Genomic DNA, 21,734 nt, shown 5'->3' with positions numbered 1-21,734 from the left:
TTATCTTTTCATGAAACATTCGTACACCCTTCATTTCTGTTTCTTAATTTGTTGCGATGGATTTTTTTATGTTGTCTCTTTCTGCAAAATCTGGCATGGTTTCTTGCCTATCATTTTTTAATGTAAATAGCAATATTTTTAGTTTAAATATTTTCAAACTACACATGCATCAATCATCCCTCCAACACATGTCAATTTCTGATTTTCCTGAAGGTGTGGCAGCCAGTTCTTTTTAAAAAAAAAAAAAACTTCTACAGGTTTTGATCGAGTTAGTAATTTTGAATCCAACAGAAAACATAAAAATGACATAAATATTCCCAACTTTCTGCATCACTTCAAATATTCCAAGTTTTCATCTGACTTTTAAAAACCAATTTTTTAATTCAACTCAAAAATGTGTTTCAAATGATGTGCTTTTGGTTGATACTTTTATTGACTGAAAAAAATGGTGGGAAATCCTAGTTTTGATGTATTTAATGAATAGGTTAAACATTTTTTATCCGACTTGCTGATGAAGGGGAAAGTTTCCCATATTCCGACATCCGATTGATTTGCGTTTTAATCTCTCCCCAGTATCATCTGAATTCTAAACCGGTGTGCGGTCGTCTTTACATTGTGTAGTACCTCTGTGCAAACAGTAGAGGACAAACTTGTCTCATTAGGATTCACTTTGATTCTCCCTCATTTTGGACCCTAAACTGCATTTGGACACTAAGCGGCTTATTCTTTATAGGACGCATGCATGCAGCAGCATGATTTGTACACAGCACTTTCTGCCTTCTATTTGGCTGTCTCTTTAAAGTTGTCCTCATATCACTGGTTGTGCTTTTGCATCTAAATATTTCAGTTAAATATAATATGCTGGAACTATTTAGATTTCCCCAATTCCTCTTTTTGCCTTCTTGTCAGCCAGCTATTTTAATCAAGTCACTTTTAGAAACAGGGCAGTTGTAGAGAGGGTTTCTTTTTATTTATTTATTTATTTTCAGGCAACCTGAAAAGATATGGGATATGGGCGTCACCATACCTGAAAGCACTGACATGCAGCAGTTGCCACTGCGTTGCATCATGACCAACCTGTCAGAGGTTTAGCTGCAGGGCTTGCACGTAGACGACGGCACCGGCGTCGCTGCGTTGAGGAAATGGTTTGTGGTTTTTTTTTTTTTTTTTTTTTTTGCTTTTGAAGAGGTTTCAGCGGTCCGTGTCGCTACAGAATTGGATCTCAACAAAGCAACGGGTTTCCATTGAGCACCCACGGAGATCAAGCAAGTTTTGTGTTTGAAAGAAGAAAAAAAGAAACTCTAGAGAGGAGCCGCTTTTCATTCATGCTGACGCGCATCGTACGTCAGGCGCCTCTCTGTATTATGTGCCGTGAATTAGGAATAAAGTCAGGGCACATTGTGGGATGCATTTTTAGCAGCATGAATGTGGAAAAGCTCTTGGGAGTAATAAAAAAGGGTGGTTAGTGGGGTATTCTCTCAGAAGGAGTTTAATCTTATCGTTCCTTGTGACTCTGCCAGTCTTTTTTTAGTTTCAAAGCCTATATAAGAATGAAAAAGACACAGTGGCAGAAAACTCCACTCTTCCCCGGGGGCTTTTACATATGCCTCAGGCCCATAAGCCCCGGTCTTGTCAGGAATATGTCACACAATAATGTGACATAGATCACATGCCACGGAGAGAGCAGATCTTTTACTTCCCATCGTAAAAGCATTTTTTTTCACAATCCGGCTCACGCTTCTGAAATCCTGAATCGATATTTGTGGCTGCTTCCTCTTACTTAGTGGCTGGTTTAAAAGAAGAAAAACAATCTATCCTGATCTAAGCTATTTAAAAATAAGCTTAAGGGAGAGATCTAGCACTTGCTGTGCACCAGTGCTAAAAACACTGATGTACCACAGCAAAATAGCTCGTCATAGAAAAGGTAGCATATTTCAGTAATTCAGTTAAAAAAATGAAACTTGCATTCAGATTCATCACAGTCTGAAATCATCTGAAATATTTCCACACAGACTTTATTAAAAACCTTTTTTCCCTCATTGTCTGACATTAAATCAGACCAAGCCTTTCCTATTTTAGGTCACTTAGAATTGCTGAATCATAAATGCCAGCTTAAGGAGTGAGATACTTTTTGATAATTTTTTCTTCCTTTTTTATTCAGACTTTTACATACATTTATTTAGTATTTGATTAGTATTTAAAGTTGACAAGTTTCCTTCCACAAACTTCTAACAACAGTTTGCTGAGATTTTGGCCCATTCCTCCTGACAGAACTGCTGTAACCAGGTAAGGTTTAAAAGTCAATAAACGGTCAGAGTTCCTTTTACATGAATTATTACTTCAATACAATATGGTGTGGAGTGCTCAAGCACAGCTGAGCTGCTTTGTGCTGTTGGGTATGGTGTCCCCCATCTCACTCCTAACTATAACTTGTTGATTTTCTATTGTTGTTCTGGTCAGGTGAGTTCAGTGACCAGCACAGTCACTGAACTCCAGTGTAGGACACTTTTTTTTTTCCTTCCAGTAAACTTTCCATCCATTTACATGGATGTTCTCTGAACAAAGAGCTTCATTAGAAATTACCTTTTGTGACCTGCCCTCATTGTGGAGTATGTCACTGACTGTCAAGTCAGCAGTTTATATCCATATTATAACATATCTGTAATAAAATTCATTGTCTCTATGGATATTTGAACTCTATGGAAAAAACGGAAGTGTTTATATCGAAACATACACTGATATGATACCATTTCTCACTTATTGAACTGAATATTGAAACGCATTACCGTTCCTGAGTATTCAAACGTATTGATATGCGCTCGCGTTGCGCGCCAATCGCAGAAAGCAAGCGGCTCTTATCTGAGCGACGCGCGGCGTGTTTGGATATGCATTCTTCACAAACACAAAGCTTATTTCTAATTTGATTTGCGTGCCTCTGCGAGCCACTTCAAACCAGGTGTCATCTCATTTCCTTCAAGAGTCCCCGCCCGAATTGAAACGAAGTAGCGGCAAACAATCAGCAGAGCGAGCAGGTGCACACTCTACTTCCACATGAATTAAAACGCTCCGTTCTACACGGACAAACATGTTTGTGTTAAGATCTCTCCAAGTTGGCAGACGAAAAGATTCATTCATCCACGGGTAAACCCAACAGACGACTCATGCCTCATTAAAGCGATCTCTCTGTCTACCACCGTACCCTACGTCCAACTACCACACTCGAGCGGTGCCCAAAAATGACTAAACTCATCAAAGGGATCATTTCTTTTTCTCTGCTTTTTCTCCTAATTTGTGCCCCGTTGTGTCGGGAATATGCACTCCTTTTTTGTGTGTGTGTGTGTGCGCGTGTGTGTATGAGCCAGAGAAGATTTATGATCAGAATTAAAGGTAGCCAACGGGAGATCTGCATTGCGATTGATTTTGCACAATTCAATTTTAAGCTTGTTGATTTATAATATGCCGTCCACACATCAACTTGCGGGGGGAGAGAGGCTCACATGAGGTGAGCTTGCCAGGTTAGCCGCCGGTGAGCTAGATCAATAAATTTGTGTCTGTAAGAGAGAGGGTAGCGTTAAAAGATGACGCTGAAGAGAGTTGTGTTTTTTTTTGTGGGTGTGTGAGCATGCAGGTTTGCACAAACTCAAAGCTTTCTGGGATTAGCTTACAATACCTGATGGCATTTACTCAGCACCAGGAAGCTGAATCCACTGAACCCCCCCCCCCCCCCCGGCACCCACCTCCTCTCCTTCCTTCCTCTTCCTTGTACTACGGATGTCTCTCCAGTCACACACACACACACACCTCCCACTGGCTTTTGAAGCGTTTCTGTGGACTCAGGAATTTCTCCCAACTTGAACGCGGCTCCCTTTGTTTGACCTTATTGCAGATGTTTTCAGTTGATTGTTGTCCACCCTCCCAATCTGTTCCCAGAAGGATGCCTTTTAAGTGCGCGATGGAGAGATTGCCAACAGCTAAGATAGCTGAAAGCATATCTGCTCTCACTGATGGAATGAAAAGCTGGAAAAGCTATTAGACGGCCGAAAAATGGAGCCAAGGCCTGAACAGGTGCTTGAGGGAAAAGGTGATCCGTGCCTCCTTGGTTGTTGCCACACCTGTCTGACACAGAGCCGCGTCCCTCTTCCTCCTCCACCTCCTTGTTTTGTTTTCACTCTTGGTTCTCCAAACTTCAACCTATTGATCAGATCCTCCTCCTCTCCTCTCACTCAAAAAAAAAAAAAAAGCGAGTTCGGGGAGCCTAGCTGGCAGGGAATGAGATTTGTTTTTTCTCTCTGCTCCACTTCATATCGTCGCGTTCCTCACTGCCCCCAGCTCTTAACTTGTTGCATGACAAGTCCGGCGCTCGGCGAAAATAAATCATCTCCCAGGACGGGCCCACATCATGAGTGTGTGTGTGTATGTGAGCGGCGCGGGGGCCGATGTGACCAGGAAGGGCTCCCTCATAGTGGTGTTGGTTGTTTTGTTGTGATCATGGGTGCAGAACTGCCACCCCTGCTCCTGTGTAGATGTGTATGTGTGTATTATTAATGCCTCTGGCTGTGACCTGCCCACACTCTTATCAGTGTGATTTATGCTCTCCCTGTCTACACTGTGCTTTTCAGCTTCTTTTTTTTCTCAAACCATTTTCTGTTCATGTAGACGGGTTGCATGACTTTTTTCTGTTTTCTTTGATGCCTCTATGTTCTTTAATTGGTTGCCGTAGTTTTGTGGGCTTGTTTGTAGGGAAAAAGGACACCATTATTGCCATTAGTGACACTGATTTAGAGGCTAAACAAGCCTTCTAAATCCTACAGAGAGCACTTTTGTCTAGCTTTAATAGTTAACTCCCTGTAATGATGAATTAACTATATATATACGAAGTATGAGGGCCTTTAGTATCACAATATATGCTCAAAAAGCTCTAAATATACATTTAATGTTCCCCTGCCCTCCTAAAGATGTAGATGTAGACCATTTCCTTCTCAAGTGGTGCTGAATACCAGCTGGCCTTTTATGCTTGTTCATGTTGGATGCACAGGAATGGAGTTTGCAGGTGGTGCTTCCTCCTCCACCACCCAACCCATCTGTGATTGCTGGAGTAATGTGTCCCAGAATCTCCCCTTCAAATACCACGGGTGGAATTAGAGAGTTTTCTGCAAGCTATTGAGGACTTTTCATACTTGGAGATGTGGCAATTACAATATCAGTGCATATATAATATGTAAAATATGTATATTGCAAGTGGTGGGCACATCTAACTTTAGCAGTGCTAACCCTAAAGACCTAATCCAAAACAATGGTTCTGCTAGAACTAAAGCATTACAGCAACACGGTATTTAGCTGAAGCTAAAGCACTAACTTCAATTCAAATTATATCTGCCCTCTAAAAACTATAACCCTTAAGCAACGGCTTAATTTCGACATTATGACTTATATTATAGGTAATGTGTTAGGTTTATTACCTGACATTCTTGCTGGACAAAAATAAGAACACAGAGAGACGGTTAAATTTCTTACAATTGAACGGAGAACTCTGCCCAGGGATAACTCCTTATCTCTGTCTCCAGACCAGTTCTAACGTGCTCCTTTGCAATTGCATATTTATTACATTGAGGCGTGGTTTCAGTTACAAATCATTTGCATAGAAGGAGTAGCAAACAGAAAACACAGCTGTCAACACAGAGTCAGTCACAAGTCACTACTTAAACAATGGTGCCATTCTGCAGTTCCAGTTCCCGAGATTCTCTGGGTCATAAACTTCAGTTCTCGTGTCCCTCTAGGTCATAAAACTTTGACCCTTAGTCTTTGATCCACTCTCCTGCTAGATGTCAGCTCTTATCTCCAGGCCATCTGTCGGCTTGCTTCCTGCTGCTCCAAACATCTTACACACACACACACATTCCAAGAACAGACATAGATTCTCACAGTCCTTAAAGTCTCCTAATCTTTAATATTTACATTTGTATTTATCTAAAAACCTAACATAATGCCTTTAAGATATTTTATTTTTGTGCTTTATTTTTTTTTCCTGTATGTGTTTTTTGTTGTTGTTTGAAATAAAGTTACGGGGGGAGAGGAAACTGAACTGCACTAAACAGTCTTTACCCACCTCAAAATAAGAGCATGAATATAGACATCTTGACAGTCGATAACAGTCAAAACAAGATGTTGAACTTAATTCAACTGAAAGTTTACCAAACAGCCAAGTAAAGTAGCGCTTTGGAAATTTTTTTTCCTGGAAAAATTACCTTACAGGAAGCAAAATGCGCTGAACATGCTAAGCTCTGTTAGCATGTTTGCGGATTATTGGAAGTGTGCTCACCACTGTCTGTTACTATATACTTGATGACTCTTAATTTAGCAACAAAAAAAAAATTTAAGGATGATGAGTTAATTCGTTAAGAAAAAACTAACAACTAACTGAGCAGATGTCAATAGAACCTTGATGTTTAATTGGGAATAATTGATCTCCATGCTGGTAATTTAGAATATAAGAGGTGGAAATGCCTACTGGGTAAACTTGAAAAAAGTATACCCAACTTTTGTCAAGAAAACCTTGTGGGAAATATTAGTTCTGAAACTAGATGCCTTTTTTGGGGTGAGAGGGTATTAATGGACCTGTGGGGCAGCAAGAACTGGTTGTGTTTTGGTGTCACAGCAGGTCAACCATCTGTTGTATTTTGGAATCTGCTTACATTTCTTCTACATTCAAGCCTCATAAACTCTGCTTGCAGCGCCGTTCTTGACTTTTTCAGTCTCTGCTCCATTAAAGTTGATGCAGGGAGTTTATTTGTGTTTTAAGTCTTTTGTAGTTGCTTGGTGATTTTATTGGATCCTAAATCCAAATGAATTCTCTTATTTGCAAATAAATGCAGATTTGTTTTTCCTTTTCCTAATTCAAAGCCCAAAGAACAAGCACTTGTATTTTTAGAAAATTATATATATTTTTTACCTTCAGTGCCCAGAGAGAAAATGCATAAAAACTTGTGAGATTGATTACTCAGTTAAATGCTGTAGTTTTGGTGATATATTGTGTACGCATGGGGCCTAATCTATTGTTACAGAAGCCAAATTGCACAATCTTATTCTTACGGTTTTGATGGATTTGTTTCGGTTCGGGTTCTCAGAAGTATAGGAAGTTTTTAGTTTTGAATAACAGACAACAGACCAGGTATTTTAGGGTTCTCTGCTCCTTTGGCAGCTCTGTTCCTGTCGTTTCCCTCGCTCCAGCACACCTTCTGCTAATGATTGATTTGCCTCCTCACTCTGTCATCAGGTTCAGCAGAGACTTGCTAATGACCTATTCGTTTCAATCAGGTGTGTTAAAACGGACTTTCAAGATAGAGGCCAACAAAGATCAGGAAGTTCTTTCGCAAGTTCTGGTCAGATGTTGCTTTTCTGTGTTGCTCTCAGTTCTTCGGCTCGAACAAGATGTGATGTAGCCACAAACTTGGATGGGATTTTAAGTGATGGATCATCATAAAAAGTGTAATTTAAAAGAAGGAAAAGGATTCTTTGTTTTTACTTGTTTTTAATCTAAAAGATGTTCTGGTAAAAAAACAATTTCTACAAAAAACTGGAACTTTGAAACTCTCATCACGAACATGGAAATGCAGAAAAAAACCTTAGTCCTGTAGTTAGTCTGATCTGGTTAAGTGCTTTCTCATGTAGGCTTCAGAGGAAATAATCAGGTTGTTGGTTTATTTGGGAAGCCATCGGGAGAAGCCACGTTTGTGGACTTTTTTGGCGTCATGTCGCGTTTGCTGCAAATTCCCGACATGTTTGTCACATTTAGACAGAGTAAAATGCTTTCTTTGTTCTAAAAGGCTTGTGTACAAGGATTCCCACGTTGCTTATTAACATTTTATAGTAGTCTGACTGGAGTCGTGGTACATAATTCTTCATGTTTTCAGTATTTAAATTTTCCAACGTGCTGGATGAAAATATTCCTTTTAGAAATGCTGTGTGTGTGTGTGTTTTAAGGAACTCCTAACATGATCCTTAATGAAAAATGGATTACTTTCACTGAGCAATGCATTATTTAACTAGGTCATTTGTTTAATATCTACTTCTCACAAAACAGCTAACTATATTCAAAGGTCACAGAGCTCTTGTCTGTATTGTCCTTTTTTATGGTAATTAAAAAGGCTTAATTTGTTTGCACTGCAGCTCTTCTGCAGAAGCTGAGGAAGAAATGGAATCGTTTTAACTTTTGAAAAAGGGCAGTAATGCTCTTAAATCACACTAATCAGGACAAATCTACCTGACAAGCAGAGACGTATTTAAACCTGATGACACAAATCGGTGGATAATAAAGTAGAAACAGGAGGAAATGAAAATCCAGGTCAGGAATTCAAATAAAATTTCTTGCTAGGGAATAAAAAAAGACCTCAATAACTTGCCTTTTCAGTTATTTCCACTTGCTCTAGTTAAATAGTTTGAGTGATGTTTGCCTCTTTCGTTTTCTTCTTCTTTCCCTCTGCTTTCGCAGGTGGTGCTGAAGATTATTAAGCACTACCAGGAAGAGGGCCAGGGCAGCGAGGTGGTTCAGGGCGTCCTGCTGGGCCTGGTGGTAGACGACCGGCTGGAGATCACTAACTGCTTCCCGTTCCCGCAGCACACCGAGGATGACGCCGACTTTGATGAAGGTAACTGAAAGCGATGAGCTCAGAGGCTGAAAAGCGAGCGCCAGCTCCGCGGGGAAGTTCAGCTGAGTTGCCGTGGCCGCACGATCCGCCGGCGACAGTCGACGACAAATTTATGAGATCATCATATTTGAACGCTCCAGTAACATTTCACCACTTCCTTGTTCCATTCATTACTGATATCAGCGCCTTTGTCATTTAAATTCCACCGTGCAGCGGTTATAAACCGCAAATTGGGATGATTAGGTTTTTAATTAGCTCCGAAGTTCTCGAGTTGATATACCAGATGGCAGCGGGAGCGTTAATTTGAGATGTTTCTGTGGAAAATATGGTTTTATTTTTGGACTTGGAATAGTTTACTTTATCTGATCACGGTGAGCGACAGCCGGGTAAAAGCGTTTATCGGCTTTGAATCTCATTGTTGGCTCACAAAACGGAGCGAGAGTTGCTCAACATAAGTTTTCACTCCACAGTGATGCTCAACTGAGGATTAGCTCTTCTGTTCTTTAGCGCTAAGCTAGCTAAGCTAGCTGCAGACCATGAGGGTCAGAGGTAAAAATACATCACTGTGATGAATATTTTTTTATTTTTGTCTTGCAAAAGTATTCACATCCGTTGAACTTTGTAAAATTTGACCAAATCAGAAGTCGTACTTTGAATTTCTGTTTGGATTTAAATTGATAGAGCAACACAAGGTGTGTAATTGTGAAGTGGAAGGGAAATCAACTTGATTTCACCTCTAAAACATGCAGTACTCGAGTCCCTGAGATCTGATTCTGGACAACTCTCGACACCTTTTCATTTCTTCCCCGTCTGCAAACATCCATTTTTTTTCCCCCTCTTACCCTCCTGCCACCATGCCCTCTGACCTCTGCCGGAGCCTTACTCCTCTCAGCTCCCAGTTAGCCTCAACACATCCCGCTGCAAGCTGATCTGAGGGAGGCGAGCAGCTGCAGGGAAAGGCGAACAGGGAGGAGAGTCTAACAGGCCTCGGTTGCTAATGAGCAGCTGCCAAAAACCGAGGAAGGATACACATTCACCGCTGGTAGCTAAAGGTCATTAGTGTAAGGAACGCCGGCCCACTGTGTGTTTCTGCATCGCTGAAAGCCAAAGCTTGTTTGGATACTGACTTTTGAAGGGCCGGGTTTCCCATCTGCCACTCTTAAGTTAACGAGGGCTTCAACGACGACGGCCTCGCTGCGATTCCTGGCAGATTCACAGAGCCGGGACAGAATTCCTCCCAACGGATCCCGATCCATCTGAAAAAGGTGACAGGCTCCAGGTGATCTGACGGCGCGGCACCAAATTCACAATGTTTCTCTAGTTCCTGCCAACTTTTGCTCTCCTAACTGAGAGCATGCTGTTGGATATTAGATCACACCACGAATTGCAGGTTCCTTGTCCTCCAGGAGATGGTTTCTCTCCACTCTGTGTTGCTGGGATTCTAAATCAAAACCTGAGACAGTGACAGAAGTAAAAACAGTTGATCAGGCTGTTTCAACTTAAAATCACAGTAAGTTGATTTTATGTTTGTACATAAGGTCATTTTGTTCCTGTACTTCAGTCTGAATTATCTGCCCACGCAAACAGCTGACCAGCTGGGCCAGTCGGCTGCCTGCGCCGCGTGTTCTGCAGCGGCTAATTGTTGGCGCTTCATCTGTGCTGCCGTTGGAGTGGGCCGCCTCGAAACCTCTGCACACCTGCAGCACAAGTCAGAGCTGAAGTGTTATGCTCCAGGCCGAAACTGGCGTTGCATAATAATACTGATGAAGAAATGTATGATTTTCTAAAACAAGAGCTGAGTTAACAATAAGGTTATATTGATCATTCTCTAAAATGTTTATAATGTTGAGTAATATTTGAGTCTACAGATATTTTACTTGTATTAAATATTTGGCCTTTGCAAGTTGACCTTGGCATCTACTGTACCTTTCAACCTTTCAAGAAGCTGACTCGTTTGGATGTGTTTGCTCAGTTTTTATTTGCTAAGAGTTGTTCATGATCAGTTTGTTAAACCAAAGTTGTTTTGCAAGCTGAAGCATTTTGGTACATTATGCTGCAAAAAGATTCACAAAAATGGTGTGCTGTTGGAAGTCAGTCGCTGGTGGCTTCATAAATAAACGAATAACAATGATATTTGCCCTCAGTCAGGTTATTTGGATTTAAAGATCTGCTGAAATTTCCTGTTCTGTTGTTTCTTTTTTCCCTGGTTTTGCAAACGAATTGGGGAAAAATAAAAATCACACCAACAGAGACTTCAGAACAGTGAACGCTGCTTTCAGACTTTGGGACCAATTTTTCCAGTCCCGAACTTGAATCTAGAACATAACGGTATTTAAAAACAAAACAAAAAAACTGTTATTGTCAACACTTATTGGACTCCATTGTTGGTAGAATATCGTATCATTTCCACATCCAGCAACAAACACCCACCTAGCAGCTCCACTTCCAGTCATTAAATATTTATGAGTGGAGGTGACTCTGAAATCAGAAGTAACATCTACTACTTCCATAAAGCAGAGCCAATATATGTTGCTGGCAGTCTTTAAAATTGTTCTTAATGTTTATTAGTGATTATAACCATTAGCATTGTTAGCATTAGCAGGGACCCATCTCTGTTGATTCTAAATTTACTAGGAGTACCTTACGTCAGGTTCTATAAAACAAGCTGCTGAAATGTCCAAATCCATTTTGTCCCTTTGCAGGTTAAATGTCTTCCAGTTTTCCTTCCTGATTTTTCCTGAAGCTCCATCTTGTTCCTCTGTAGAGCTGTCGAGTTGTTTCCTCAGTTACAGCTACTGTAACGGTTCCAAACCACTTCTTCTGCGCTCAATGTTTACTGAAGCTGCTCTGCAAACATCAGTCTCATATTTTCTCCTTTTCTGCACTAAAATGTCTCCAAAGAAGGAGATCTGTAACGATCCAATGCCTGCAAAGCGAGTTTAAACAGTGTAATGTTGCAAAGGAAACAAAAGCACCAGGAAAATTTGGTTGATTAGTAATCACTCAATATTGCAGTATGCAGCCATTACAATTTTTTTTCATGATTGATTACATGCGTTCCTGATATCTTTCAGCCCTATTTTTTAAAATTTATTTTAAGCATCTTGGATCATAATGCTGATACAAAATTACTGTTGCCAGAGTGGATTTGGATACATGCGTTGCAATAAATCCACTTTATTAGTTTTGGCTGCCTTGTTGCATCAAACCCACAGATTCTGGGTTAACTGGCTTAGCAAAAGGTCTAAATGTTTTGGCCTTTTGTTGACACATGGCCTCTGTGGCTCATCATTCCTCAGTGTGAGATGAGGGATCGGCGTGTTGCTGTCGAAGAAGTGCCACGAGCCAAATTTACTTGAACCTCTCAGGCTGCTGAAACGGAAGCGAAAAAAGGAAAATTTTCAAAGTTTTGGAAACACAGACTGGCGAGCGTCTCCGCATTTCTGTTTTTCTTCTTCTTTACTGTTCCAGATTCAAGAGTTCAATGTGTCGCGTACAGTGTGAGCAGTAAGGTTGTACAGTCTGCGACCATGATGTGCGAGCTGTGAATTATTGAACCCTGAGATGTACAGGTATACAGTTTGAGCTGGAGCTGAATGCAGCTACTGAAAGTATTGTGCGGTTTCTGTCCAGATTTCGTTGATAACATATTCAGAAAGAAAAACATTAAAAACTACATTTCAAATGTTCACTTTCAAGCTGAACACTATTGAAATACAGTTGTCATAGCAATATGAACGACTGCAATGTGGCAATTGGTAGGTCTGCTTGGATGTGATATTTGGTTGTGTTTTTTCTAATATCATTCCGCCCTATTTCACTTCATCCTGTTGGGTTCTAGTCAAGTCAAGTTTATTAGAATAGCACATTTAAGCAACAAGATAGTTCAAAGTCCTTTACACCATAAAAACATCATACAGTAACTAGCCTTGATTTAAAGGAACCTAGTGTTGTGACATGATTTTTGCTCTTCATGTATTGAATTAAGTATCTAAAAACATGTTCCTCTCTAGAGGGTCAGAGCACTAGTACCAGCCTTAGCGGATGGAAACAGAAAGAAAGCATTAAGTTTTGAAATGTTGCAAACAATGAAAAATTAAACCTCTATATCTTTAGTTGCATGCATGCCACCACACTCTGGGGTCCTGTTACAGCGAAAAAGTGTTTTATGATGTGTTTCTTATACAGCTTTTGGCCTCTCTTGTAGTATCTGAGATATTGGAAGGATGGATCTGATGTGTAGGAGATCTGCTCTGATAGAAGATCTTCTAAGCCCTCCCGAGGGAAACATCAGTGATCCTCTCTGCTGGTCGTGTGAAGTTTACCAAGCAGAGCCTCCTTACGGTTCATCATCCTAACCTTCCTCTGCCAGCCTGGGTGTTTCTAGGAGAAGCTTTGAACTGCTGCATTGCGAGCCTCCCACTGGAATCGCAGGAGGTGAATGATATCTTTCTATGCTGCAGCTCCGTCTGTATCAGCGCCGATGCTTACCGAGTTAATCATTAACCCCTGGACGCAGAAAGTCTGGGCTGAGCAGCTGACGCTCTCCTAGCTGGCAGCATCATGTTCCCTGGATACTGTTTGCCTCCGAGGTCGGCTTGTCTCTCTGCTGGGATCAGGGTGTGTGTGTGTGTGTGTGTGTAAATCTGACTCACCGTCGCGCCTGCTACATGTCTCCAAAAGGAACAGTGGTTTGGGTTGACAACCTTTATGGCTGACGTATATATTTTTTTTAATTCATCAATTTCTGTGTTTGCAAGCAAGCTCGTTTCTGTGCCCATTTGTGTGTGTGTGCATGTGCTATGCTGCCGACTCATCAACAGGTGCCAGTGTGGAGCCGCGCTCACGGGGCAGCCGGCGGCGGCAAGTGTGACCAAAATGAGCGAAGAGCTAGAAGGAGAACTAGTAATCACGCGCACGCAGCAGAATGAGCCTCGGATGAAAGAAAACAATGAGGAAAAAAGAATAATAAAGAACCTTGGCTTGGACACCAGTCGTCCTATCTGCCATGTCCTTGCCCACCCCGTCCCTCCATCATCGACTAAACGTATGGAGAGGGAGATGTGTGCCGCTCCAGCCGGTGACTCTCGAGGCATTTTGAGCAACGGAGGCACACGAGGAGCATGCTAATAAAATACGTGCTCCGCGTCTTTTTGTTGCAGCATCGGTGACGAAGCATTACAAAGAAGCTGCATTCTGGAACAGAGAGATTATTAAGGATGCTGGCATGAATGAAGCTGTGGAAAGTAGTCATTTTAATGTCACCACCACCCCTGAAAGACTTGCAGTAAAAGCAACCTGGTTTCTGTGGGTTTTTTTATTCTGCAGCTGCAATAAAAATGTTAACTTAAATCAATTGCAAATGGGACTTTAAAAAATAAATAAATAAAAAGCCATAAATTTGTTCCACAACATTCAGCTTCTTAAATGAAGCTGGGTAGCTTAAGCTTACCGTTTATCCATATCGCTCTTGTCAGCTCAGTCGGTTTTCTTTAGGCTCAACTGGTCCAGCATTCATGGTTTTTTCTTTCCTTTTTTTTTTCTTTTTAGAAGTGTTGCTGACATTTGTCTTGTCATCATTTCATGTCCTGCCATGGGCTTTATGTTTTCATGTGTTTAATGGCAGCTGCTCACACCTTTGGGTTTTTACAATTGGATTTCACACTCGGGAGAAGTGAAGTGGATAAAAGTGAAATACTGAAGAGGAGGACATTGGCTAGGTAGCCAGGGAATCTGATATAAAGTGTATGCCAGGAACACTGGATGGACTTAAAGATAAATATTGTAAAAGCTGATTTGTTTCTTATACCAAATCTTCAGTGATTTGATTGGATATAGAGTTTGGAGCCTGATTATGAGTTTCTTTGGACTCGCTGGACAGACTTGGTTTTAATACAGCGTGCCGTATTTTTCCTCTCCTTCACATAAATGAACGTCAGTTCATAAAATTAGCCAGAAATGAGCCCTCATTTCTCCTCCTCAATGCTTTCACTGTTTAAAGGGACAAACTTCATCAATGGCAGATCTAATGAGGTGTGACTCAGCACACATAATTATCCTACGTTATTCCATGAGTGAGTTATTGACAGGCCAGAATAAAATTAGGTTACTGTAAGTCTTACTTTGTCTCAGTAATCTGCTAAAGATTGATTTTCACATAAAGCAGATTTACTCAGTAAGGCTGCTGCGCAACCATCTGTTGTTAAAATAACTCTAACAAGGTAAAATATGTTTCTCCTTAGCGCTCTGTCTGCTTTTGGAAGCAAACTCATTATTTACTTTTATTTATTTACTTTTCCATCAAGATCAGCACTTGCCTCCCACACTGAGCGTGACTTTATCTTTAGACATTTCAAGATTTGATTCCATTAGGATCAAGAAGCTCATGATCAGACTATAAATTGATCATTAAATATAATATAGCGACCCTCCTACACACACACAGAGTCTTATTGTTCTTCTGCTACATTCTCTTGGATTAATTTATTTTTTCATCATTGCAACTCTTATTCACTCCTGTTGTTTGAAGCCTGCTACATGCTAGCTCCCACTGGCCAGATAGTTAGCATCAGATTTGCAGACAGAAGTCTCCATGTGTATCTTACCTTTAGATTTCTGTAAAGCTGATGATTTTCTCAAATAAAGCATGCAGGTTAGAAGAGCAAATGCTAAAAAAACAGGACATTTTCTGTTAGCCAATGAAGTCTTGGCCTATTGGGTAAAGCTAAAAAGGACCGCTAACCTAACTTTGTAGATAAATAAGTAAAGTACACTTTTTAAATAACTACTTACTTCCTTACAGCCTGTGCCTTAAGAATAGCTAACATCTTTATTATTATGCACTCGGTAAGCTATTCCACATGGTACTGTTTTGTGAGAATTACAGACACGGTGCATTAACCCACTAGAAAAGGATTGGATTTCTGAGTTCTTTCTGGGGGGAAATTAATCAAGACTAGTGAAAAAATGCTTGAAAAATGCAGGTGATATTGTTCAAACCAATTCTACTAACTCTGCTAAGGAATATGTAAAGTAAAATAAAATACATCTCTTATATTTCTGGCATTTAACAAATAGAAAAAAAGTGCTGTTTTATACTGAGCTGAAATCATAAAATATAGTTAATATCAGATGGTAAGAAAAAAAAACATTTTACTACATCATAAATATAAATATCTGATTCCCACCATCTGTGTGGCAGATGCATATTTAAACCGTCTTTAGGTAAGTTGTGTAAATAGCTCAAACGTGGCGTCCCAGATAAAAACGCCTCGCAGGACTAATATTATGGATGTATCAAACTGACAAGGTGCTGTCATTTTCTTCAGTCTGTAAGGGGGTCACTTTATCAAACCAATTCCTCCTCCTCCCATTCATCTGCAGGAGGAAGCATCCTGCAGACAGGGTGAAATGAGACCTCTCTCCTTTTTTTCCACACCTTTCATCTATAACTGCTCTAACTCCCCCTTTTTTTTCTCTCCTTCCAGACTCACCACATGTAAGTGGTGCCTCTGCTTTTCAATTCTATTTCCCTTTTCCTTCTTTGAAATCACAGGTTCACCTTCTACCTCGTGTGTTACCAAATCCTCCATCCATTTCCCCCGCCCCCATGAGGGGTAATTATTTATCTACTGTTGGAGAGAAAAATTGAAGCGCCCAGCAAATGTCCTGTTGGGATAATCATATCCCAGAAATGGATCAGTTTGTTTGCTGGAAGTCATTTGTTTCAGTGTTTTTTTTTGTTTGTTTTTTTTTTCTCGTTGGGAAGCCCACTATAGTCCCGCCGCCAAGGACACAATTATTTGGATTGTTTGTTTGTCTGATTAGAAGAATCCCCCTCTAATAACAAATATGGTACGAGCGTCAAACTTTGCTAACAGACTGGCTCTTGGTGCCTGTAATATCATTGCATGTTGTACATTTTACATCTGTGTGCTATCCGTTTCATGTTTTCCCTCTCCAAAGTTAGCTGCCAGCCCCTTTCCTTCTGCTTGTTCTTCTGCCTCAAGCCAAGCTACAAGCTATCTGCCCAACGCAGGTGCTGCTAGCCGCCAAATTCTCTGTCCAGCTTCAAGTCACGCTTCTCATTGGTCAAGAAGATGGGAGCAGTTGTCAGGCTGGCGAAACAATCAGGTTTCGTCCAGACTTGTTTTGCAGAGAGCGCCGCGTCCGTAATTAGACATGTGTTTTTGTAGAAAAGGCGGTTCAGACAACACCTAATGGTCTTCTTTTCTCCAAAGAGCATTTAGGTTGGATGTTTGACTGTCAGGTAGCTACTCTAGTTCTAGCAAGATGGATAATTAAAAAAAAGAAGAAAGCAAGCTGTCCTCTTCATGTGTAAACAACCTGCAGTCATTAACGAGATAGATTTTGATGATTGGCACCCTCGTCTCAGTTTGGTGTTTGTTGTTTATGTCACTCCTGCTGCCTCAGTTTAAATTCTCAGCAAACCAATTAACCACATAGCTTCAACTTGGATTTTTTTGTGGTGTGTTTTTTATTTTTTTTATTTTCTAAAGAAAGAAATGTGATCCTGCAAGAGATCTGCAGGCGCTGATTTAAAACTCAGTTAATGGAAGGGTACTATTACATATTTCTTCTGATTTCAGAAACAAATATCTAGCAAGAATCACAGAACATATATATATATCAGTACTTTCATTTACTTGTAAATCCTTAAACACTTTCACATGGCACATTACAACCACAAAGCTGGGTTAGTTTAAAAAACGATAGCGGTTTTCCATAAACCATGTAGGAGACGAACATGCAAAATTGCTGTTTTCAAAACTGACTTCAAATTTATTCACAGCTATCCATCTTAGTCTAAAACATAAAATCCCAATAACAAATGTCTGGTTTCTGATCATCCTAAATATGAAAAAATTATGGGGACATTGGATTTCTCACTTGCTAGCTGTAATGATAATAATAATAATAATAATAAAAACAAGCAAAAATGAGATCTGCTCCAGGGATTTCTAGAAAGGTAGAAAAGCCTTAGTAGATTGCTGCATAAAGATTTGAAAATGACAAAGTAGCTGCTGATCTACTGCAGTATACTCAATATTATTGGTTCTGTAATTTGTGTTGGCAAAGCAGAAGTAACTGAAGTCTATTTTATACTGGAGCTCAGTGATGGCTGTTCTCCTCAAGACAGTTGCGAATTGTTTCTCTGCCTCCTGGCCTTTGTTATTGTGCATATTATGTTTTCTTGATTTGCATTTCACTTGTGTTGTGCTATTCAATATGCACAACATATTGAATAGCAGCTGTCATTATAAATTCAGCGTGTGATGGCATAATTTTGAAAAGGATTTCGCTTAAACACAGTATGTTATACAGCATTGAAATCCCATGCATTCAGACTCTGGACAGCACGCATTCATTCAGCTTTCATCTTTGACACTCATTGCCAGGAATGCCCACTCCCAGCTTAGTTAATAGTTGCTGAAATAGTCAAACTCTTATGCACAACTTATATGTAGGCAAATTCAATTTGACTTTGTTTAAATTAGGGATGTCATAATTACTATTTTTCTGTTGTTGTTTCAGTCATTACAGTCCCAGTCGGAAGATTCTTCAGAATCAGTGCCACATATACAGTATGTTAGAAAATTAATTTGCTTTAAAGTGCAATAGAATAATATTCTACATTTCATCAGTATGTGGTCTACTTTAAGATTTTGACTCTGTTCCAGCTTCAGGAGCTGCTCTTGATGACAGTGACAGATATTTTATCAGCAGGTAATTCTGCTGAGCAGCCTTATGTTTGTACAGGTGCTTCTGACTCAACACATGCTGCAGTGTTCAGAAACCCCCGTTCACCTTTTTTATGTGGTGGAGTTTGCCAAAGTGCTAGGCTAACATTAACGTTAAAAATGTTTTATTTTTACTTTTTTACATTTTGGCTTAGAACATTTTTACAGCAGATGTAAACTTCATCATCTGTCAGCAAAACCTGCTTTAAAATGTGTTCACATACTCCATAAACTTGGATTTGAACATCTTACAACTTAATGGCTAGTGTTTCGGCTTCTCTTGGCACAGCTCTCACCTGCATTACCAGCGATGTTTTAAGATATAGAGAAGGTCACATGACATGCAGGAGTCTGCAGTGGCAAACACAATCTCTCTCTTAATGTGAACACTACCATAAAAGATGAAAACATTCATATTTTTAGGGAAAAGTCAAATTTGTCAGATCATCAAATAGTATGCACAGCTAAAGATGTAGAAGTCAAACAAACAGACATGGGACAACCAGGCCAATTTTCTTTCACAATTTTTGGTCTTTAAGCACATGAATCAACAGGCTGATTCACTTTCTTGGATTTAATAAAATCATAAACAGCATAAATCCTTCAAGCCTTGACCATTTCATGGAATTCCTCAACTTTCTATTTTTGTTTCTAAATCAAGAGTTCTGTGTCCATCTGAGATACTACTCATACATTTTTTTGTTGTGAAACAATCAGAATATGTCAAATTGATGCAAAAAGCATTTTCCTGAAAACAAACACTTTGTAATTCACATTTTGTATCGTAAGAAAATTGTAATTGGTAGGTTATATTTTCACCCTAATTAAAAATAGGCTGAATCAACCATCTGTGCCAAGGGGCCAAATTCATTTCAGTTGCAGTCTGGCGCAAACGGGTCTCCTTGCCGTACTTTGGAAGCAGCGTGTTTTACATAATTCAGAGTACCTGATACTTCTTACTTTAAACTCCTTCTTGATGACCAGTCTCACAAGGCATGATTACAAACTCAGCAGTAGACGGGCACGATCTAAGTAAAATGTACTTTTTAACCCGACAGTGAATCAATAATTGATTATGGTATTAAAGTCTCAGAAGGCCAAACCAAAATTAAAAATGTTAACTGGATAGGTTTTGAATTTCTTAAAATAAATAAAATTTCATAAACCACAGCCACAAGGCAGCACGGGTGAGAAGACGATCAGAACTCATTTTGTCCAATTATATCAATGTTTTCCTCTGCTAAGGTCTGCAAGGTTAGCCCTTGGTTTTTCTCAGCTGTCATTGGTGGCAGCCGCGTTCGTGGCGGGTTAATTAAAGTCAGGGGGATTAAAACCTTCCCTGCCATGAACCCCCCCCCCCAATCTCAAACACTTCTCAGTATGCAACGAAGCATGTCCGTATGTGTTGTCTGAAAAGTTGGAGGACTATCATTCTGATAAGGCCTGTCTTGGGGGTGAGCCCTTCAATAGATCATTCTACCTGCCCCAAATGGGGAATTGATTTCCTCCGTTTCTTCCCACCCTCCCTCACAGTGGCTAATTAGGAATCACTCAAAGCCCACCTTTAAGGGAAATGCACATGCATTAAAGTTGCACTATCATGCTTCAGGGGGATTTTGTTGTTGTTTTTCTTGGTGGGAACCTGGGTCTATTCCAGATCTACCAAAAAAAACCGTTCCTGTCAGCAAATACCTTCTTCTTTCGGTTTAAACTGTGCTTCTCTTTAACTGTTATGTAAATCTGGCCGAGCCATACCTCCGCCCGCTCCTCACCGTTCACCTGGTGTTATAAATCAGGAGTGCAAGTCCCCCGAGCGCAGTCGTCATCAGCACCGGTTCCACTGTTTTATTCATTTGCTCCCTCATCTCATCACAATGCTGCCCCACATTAAATTTGGTAGGGGGGGGGGTTAGAATGCATTATCTAGGTGGGCTGTGGGGACTTAGAGGGGGTTACAGGAAAGTAAGAGAGGAGAATGCGACAAGGATGTGAAAAATAGGGGAGAGAGAGACTTCAGGATGGGAAGAGCGATGGGTGAGGGGATGGTAAAGAGAAAAAGTTATGAGGGTGAGTGAGAATGATGGAGAGTCTGGATTGGAGAGGATGGCCAGCTAAGGTTGATCAGTGGGTGTAAAAACTAGTGAAACATGGGCATTGCAATTAGAAAACAGATGGTCGAGGAATAATCGTGACTTAAGTTAGAGGAATAAACACATTCCCACCTCTAAAAGGACACAATGGGAAACTAGTGGAGCAGGAGGTAGCCTTTTTTTCTACCCTTATGTTTCTGTCTGCCAACATTTTTTTAAATTATTGAACAGTTTTAATGCTAATCCAACCCCTGGGTGTTACACAGCATCGTCTGGCCTGAACATTTGGAAGGCTTTGACCTGAGATGTCTGCATATTTGAAGTGCGTCCTTTTCATCGCCGCTCAGTGGAGCCGCGCTATTCACAGGTGGGCCATTGTTTACTCATGCGAGTCTGACAGTTGTAGCTGCACACAGATGTAGACACATGGGATTTTGTCGGGACAAATTATGTGGGTGTTGCTGCAATTAATTGTACTGAACAGATAGTCCTGAATGGGGGAGGCTAGAATAGAGAAACACCTGTAAATATATGTACTGTGGTTCTAAATATGTGGGAATACAGGGCAGTTTTGGGATGAAACGTCACAGAACATGGCCATTCTTTGTTAATATACAGGACTTTACCCCTTCCAGTAAAGATGCACTACTGTGTTCCTGAACAAGCCCTAAACTGGGATTATGCCACAGCGGTTACACCCAAAAACAAAAATATATTCACAACTTGGACATTTATAGCATTCACAGATGTGGAAGAAAGGTTAATTTTCTGTCTTGATCTTTTCTTTGTTGATTTAGCAGGATCATGGTTTGACCTTTATCTTGCTGAAAGGCCCTTTGAGGATCCATTTTCACTTTTGTGGCTGTGAACAAGGTTTGTGTTTTAAAATCCTCTTCATTTTGAAGACATAGCCCACATAATGAGCTTGGCAGATGTGCAGTTTTACCAGATGTTTGCCAATTGCTGGCTAGTCTGATTGAGCTGAATGGTGGATTCGCAGGGGACGGGTCTGCACCAGTGTCTTGCATAGCTGAATAGGTGCTACTGGAGATTCAAAGGTTTCTCAAACATGCATGACAGAATCAAATCACCACCAACGCTCTATTTTCTATTTTTTTGTTGCGGGAATAACATTGTAACATGATGCAAAGCTCAAAACAGTTGCTTTTAGATAATGCTGCTCCTTTAAAAAAAGAAAATTTGTAAATTTACTATATTTTTGTAATGTTCAAAGAGGA

The 21,734-nt window shown here is 40.3% G+C and overlaps 1 protein-coding gene across 1 annotated transcript in view; it reads left to right on the top strand.

Moving 5' to 3' along the window:
* Positions 1-21,734, top strand: part of eif3h (eukaryotic translation initiation factor 3 subunit H) — a 76,630-nt gene that overhangs the window by 1,259 nt on the left and 53,637 nt on the right. The window contains exon 2 of the mRNA XM_005798988.3: positions 8,489-8,645. Within this exon, the coding sequence (XP_005799045.1) occupies positions 8,489-8,645 (157 nt within the window). The remainder of the gene's footprint in view (positions 1-8,488; positions 8,646-21,734) is intronic.

Source organism: Xiphophorus maculatus, chromosome 3, assembly GCF_002775205.1.
Source record: "Xiphophorus maculatus strain JP 163 A chromosome 3, X_maculatus-5.0-male, whole genome shotgun sequence".
In the NCBI taxonomy this organism is placed as follows: domain Eukaryota; kingdom Metazoa; phylum Chordata; class Actinopteri; order Cyprinodontiformes; family Poeciliidae; genus Xiphophorus; species Xiphophorus maculatus.
The sequence above is the reverse complement of the archived record's forward strand: the minus strand, read 5'-3'. Positions and strand labels throughout refer to the sequence as shown.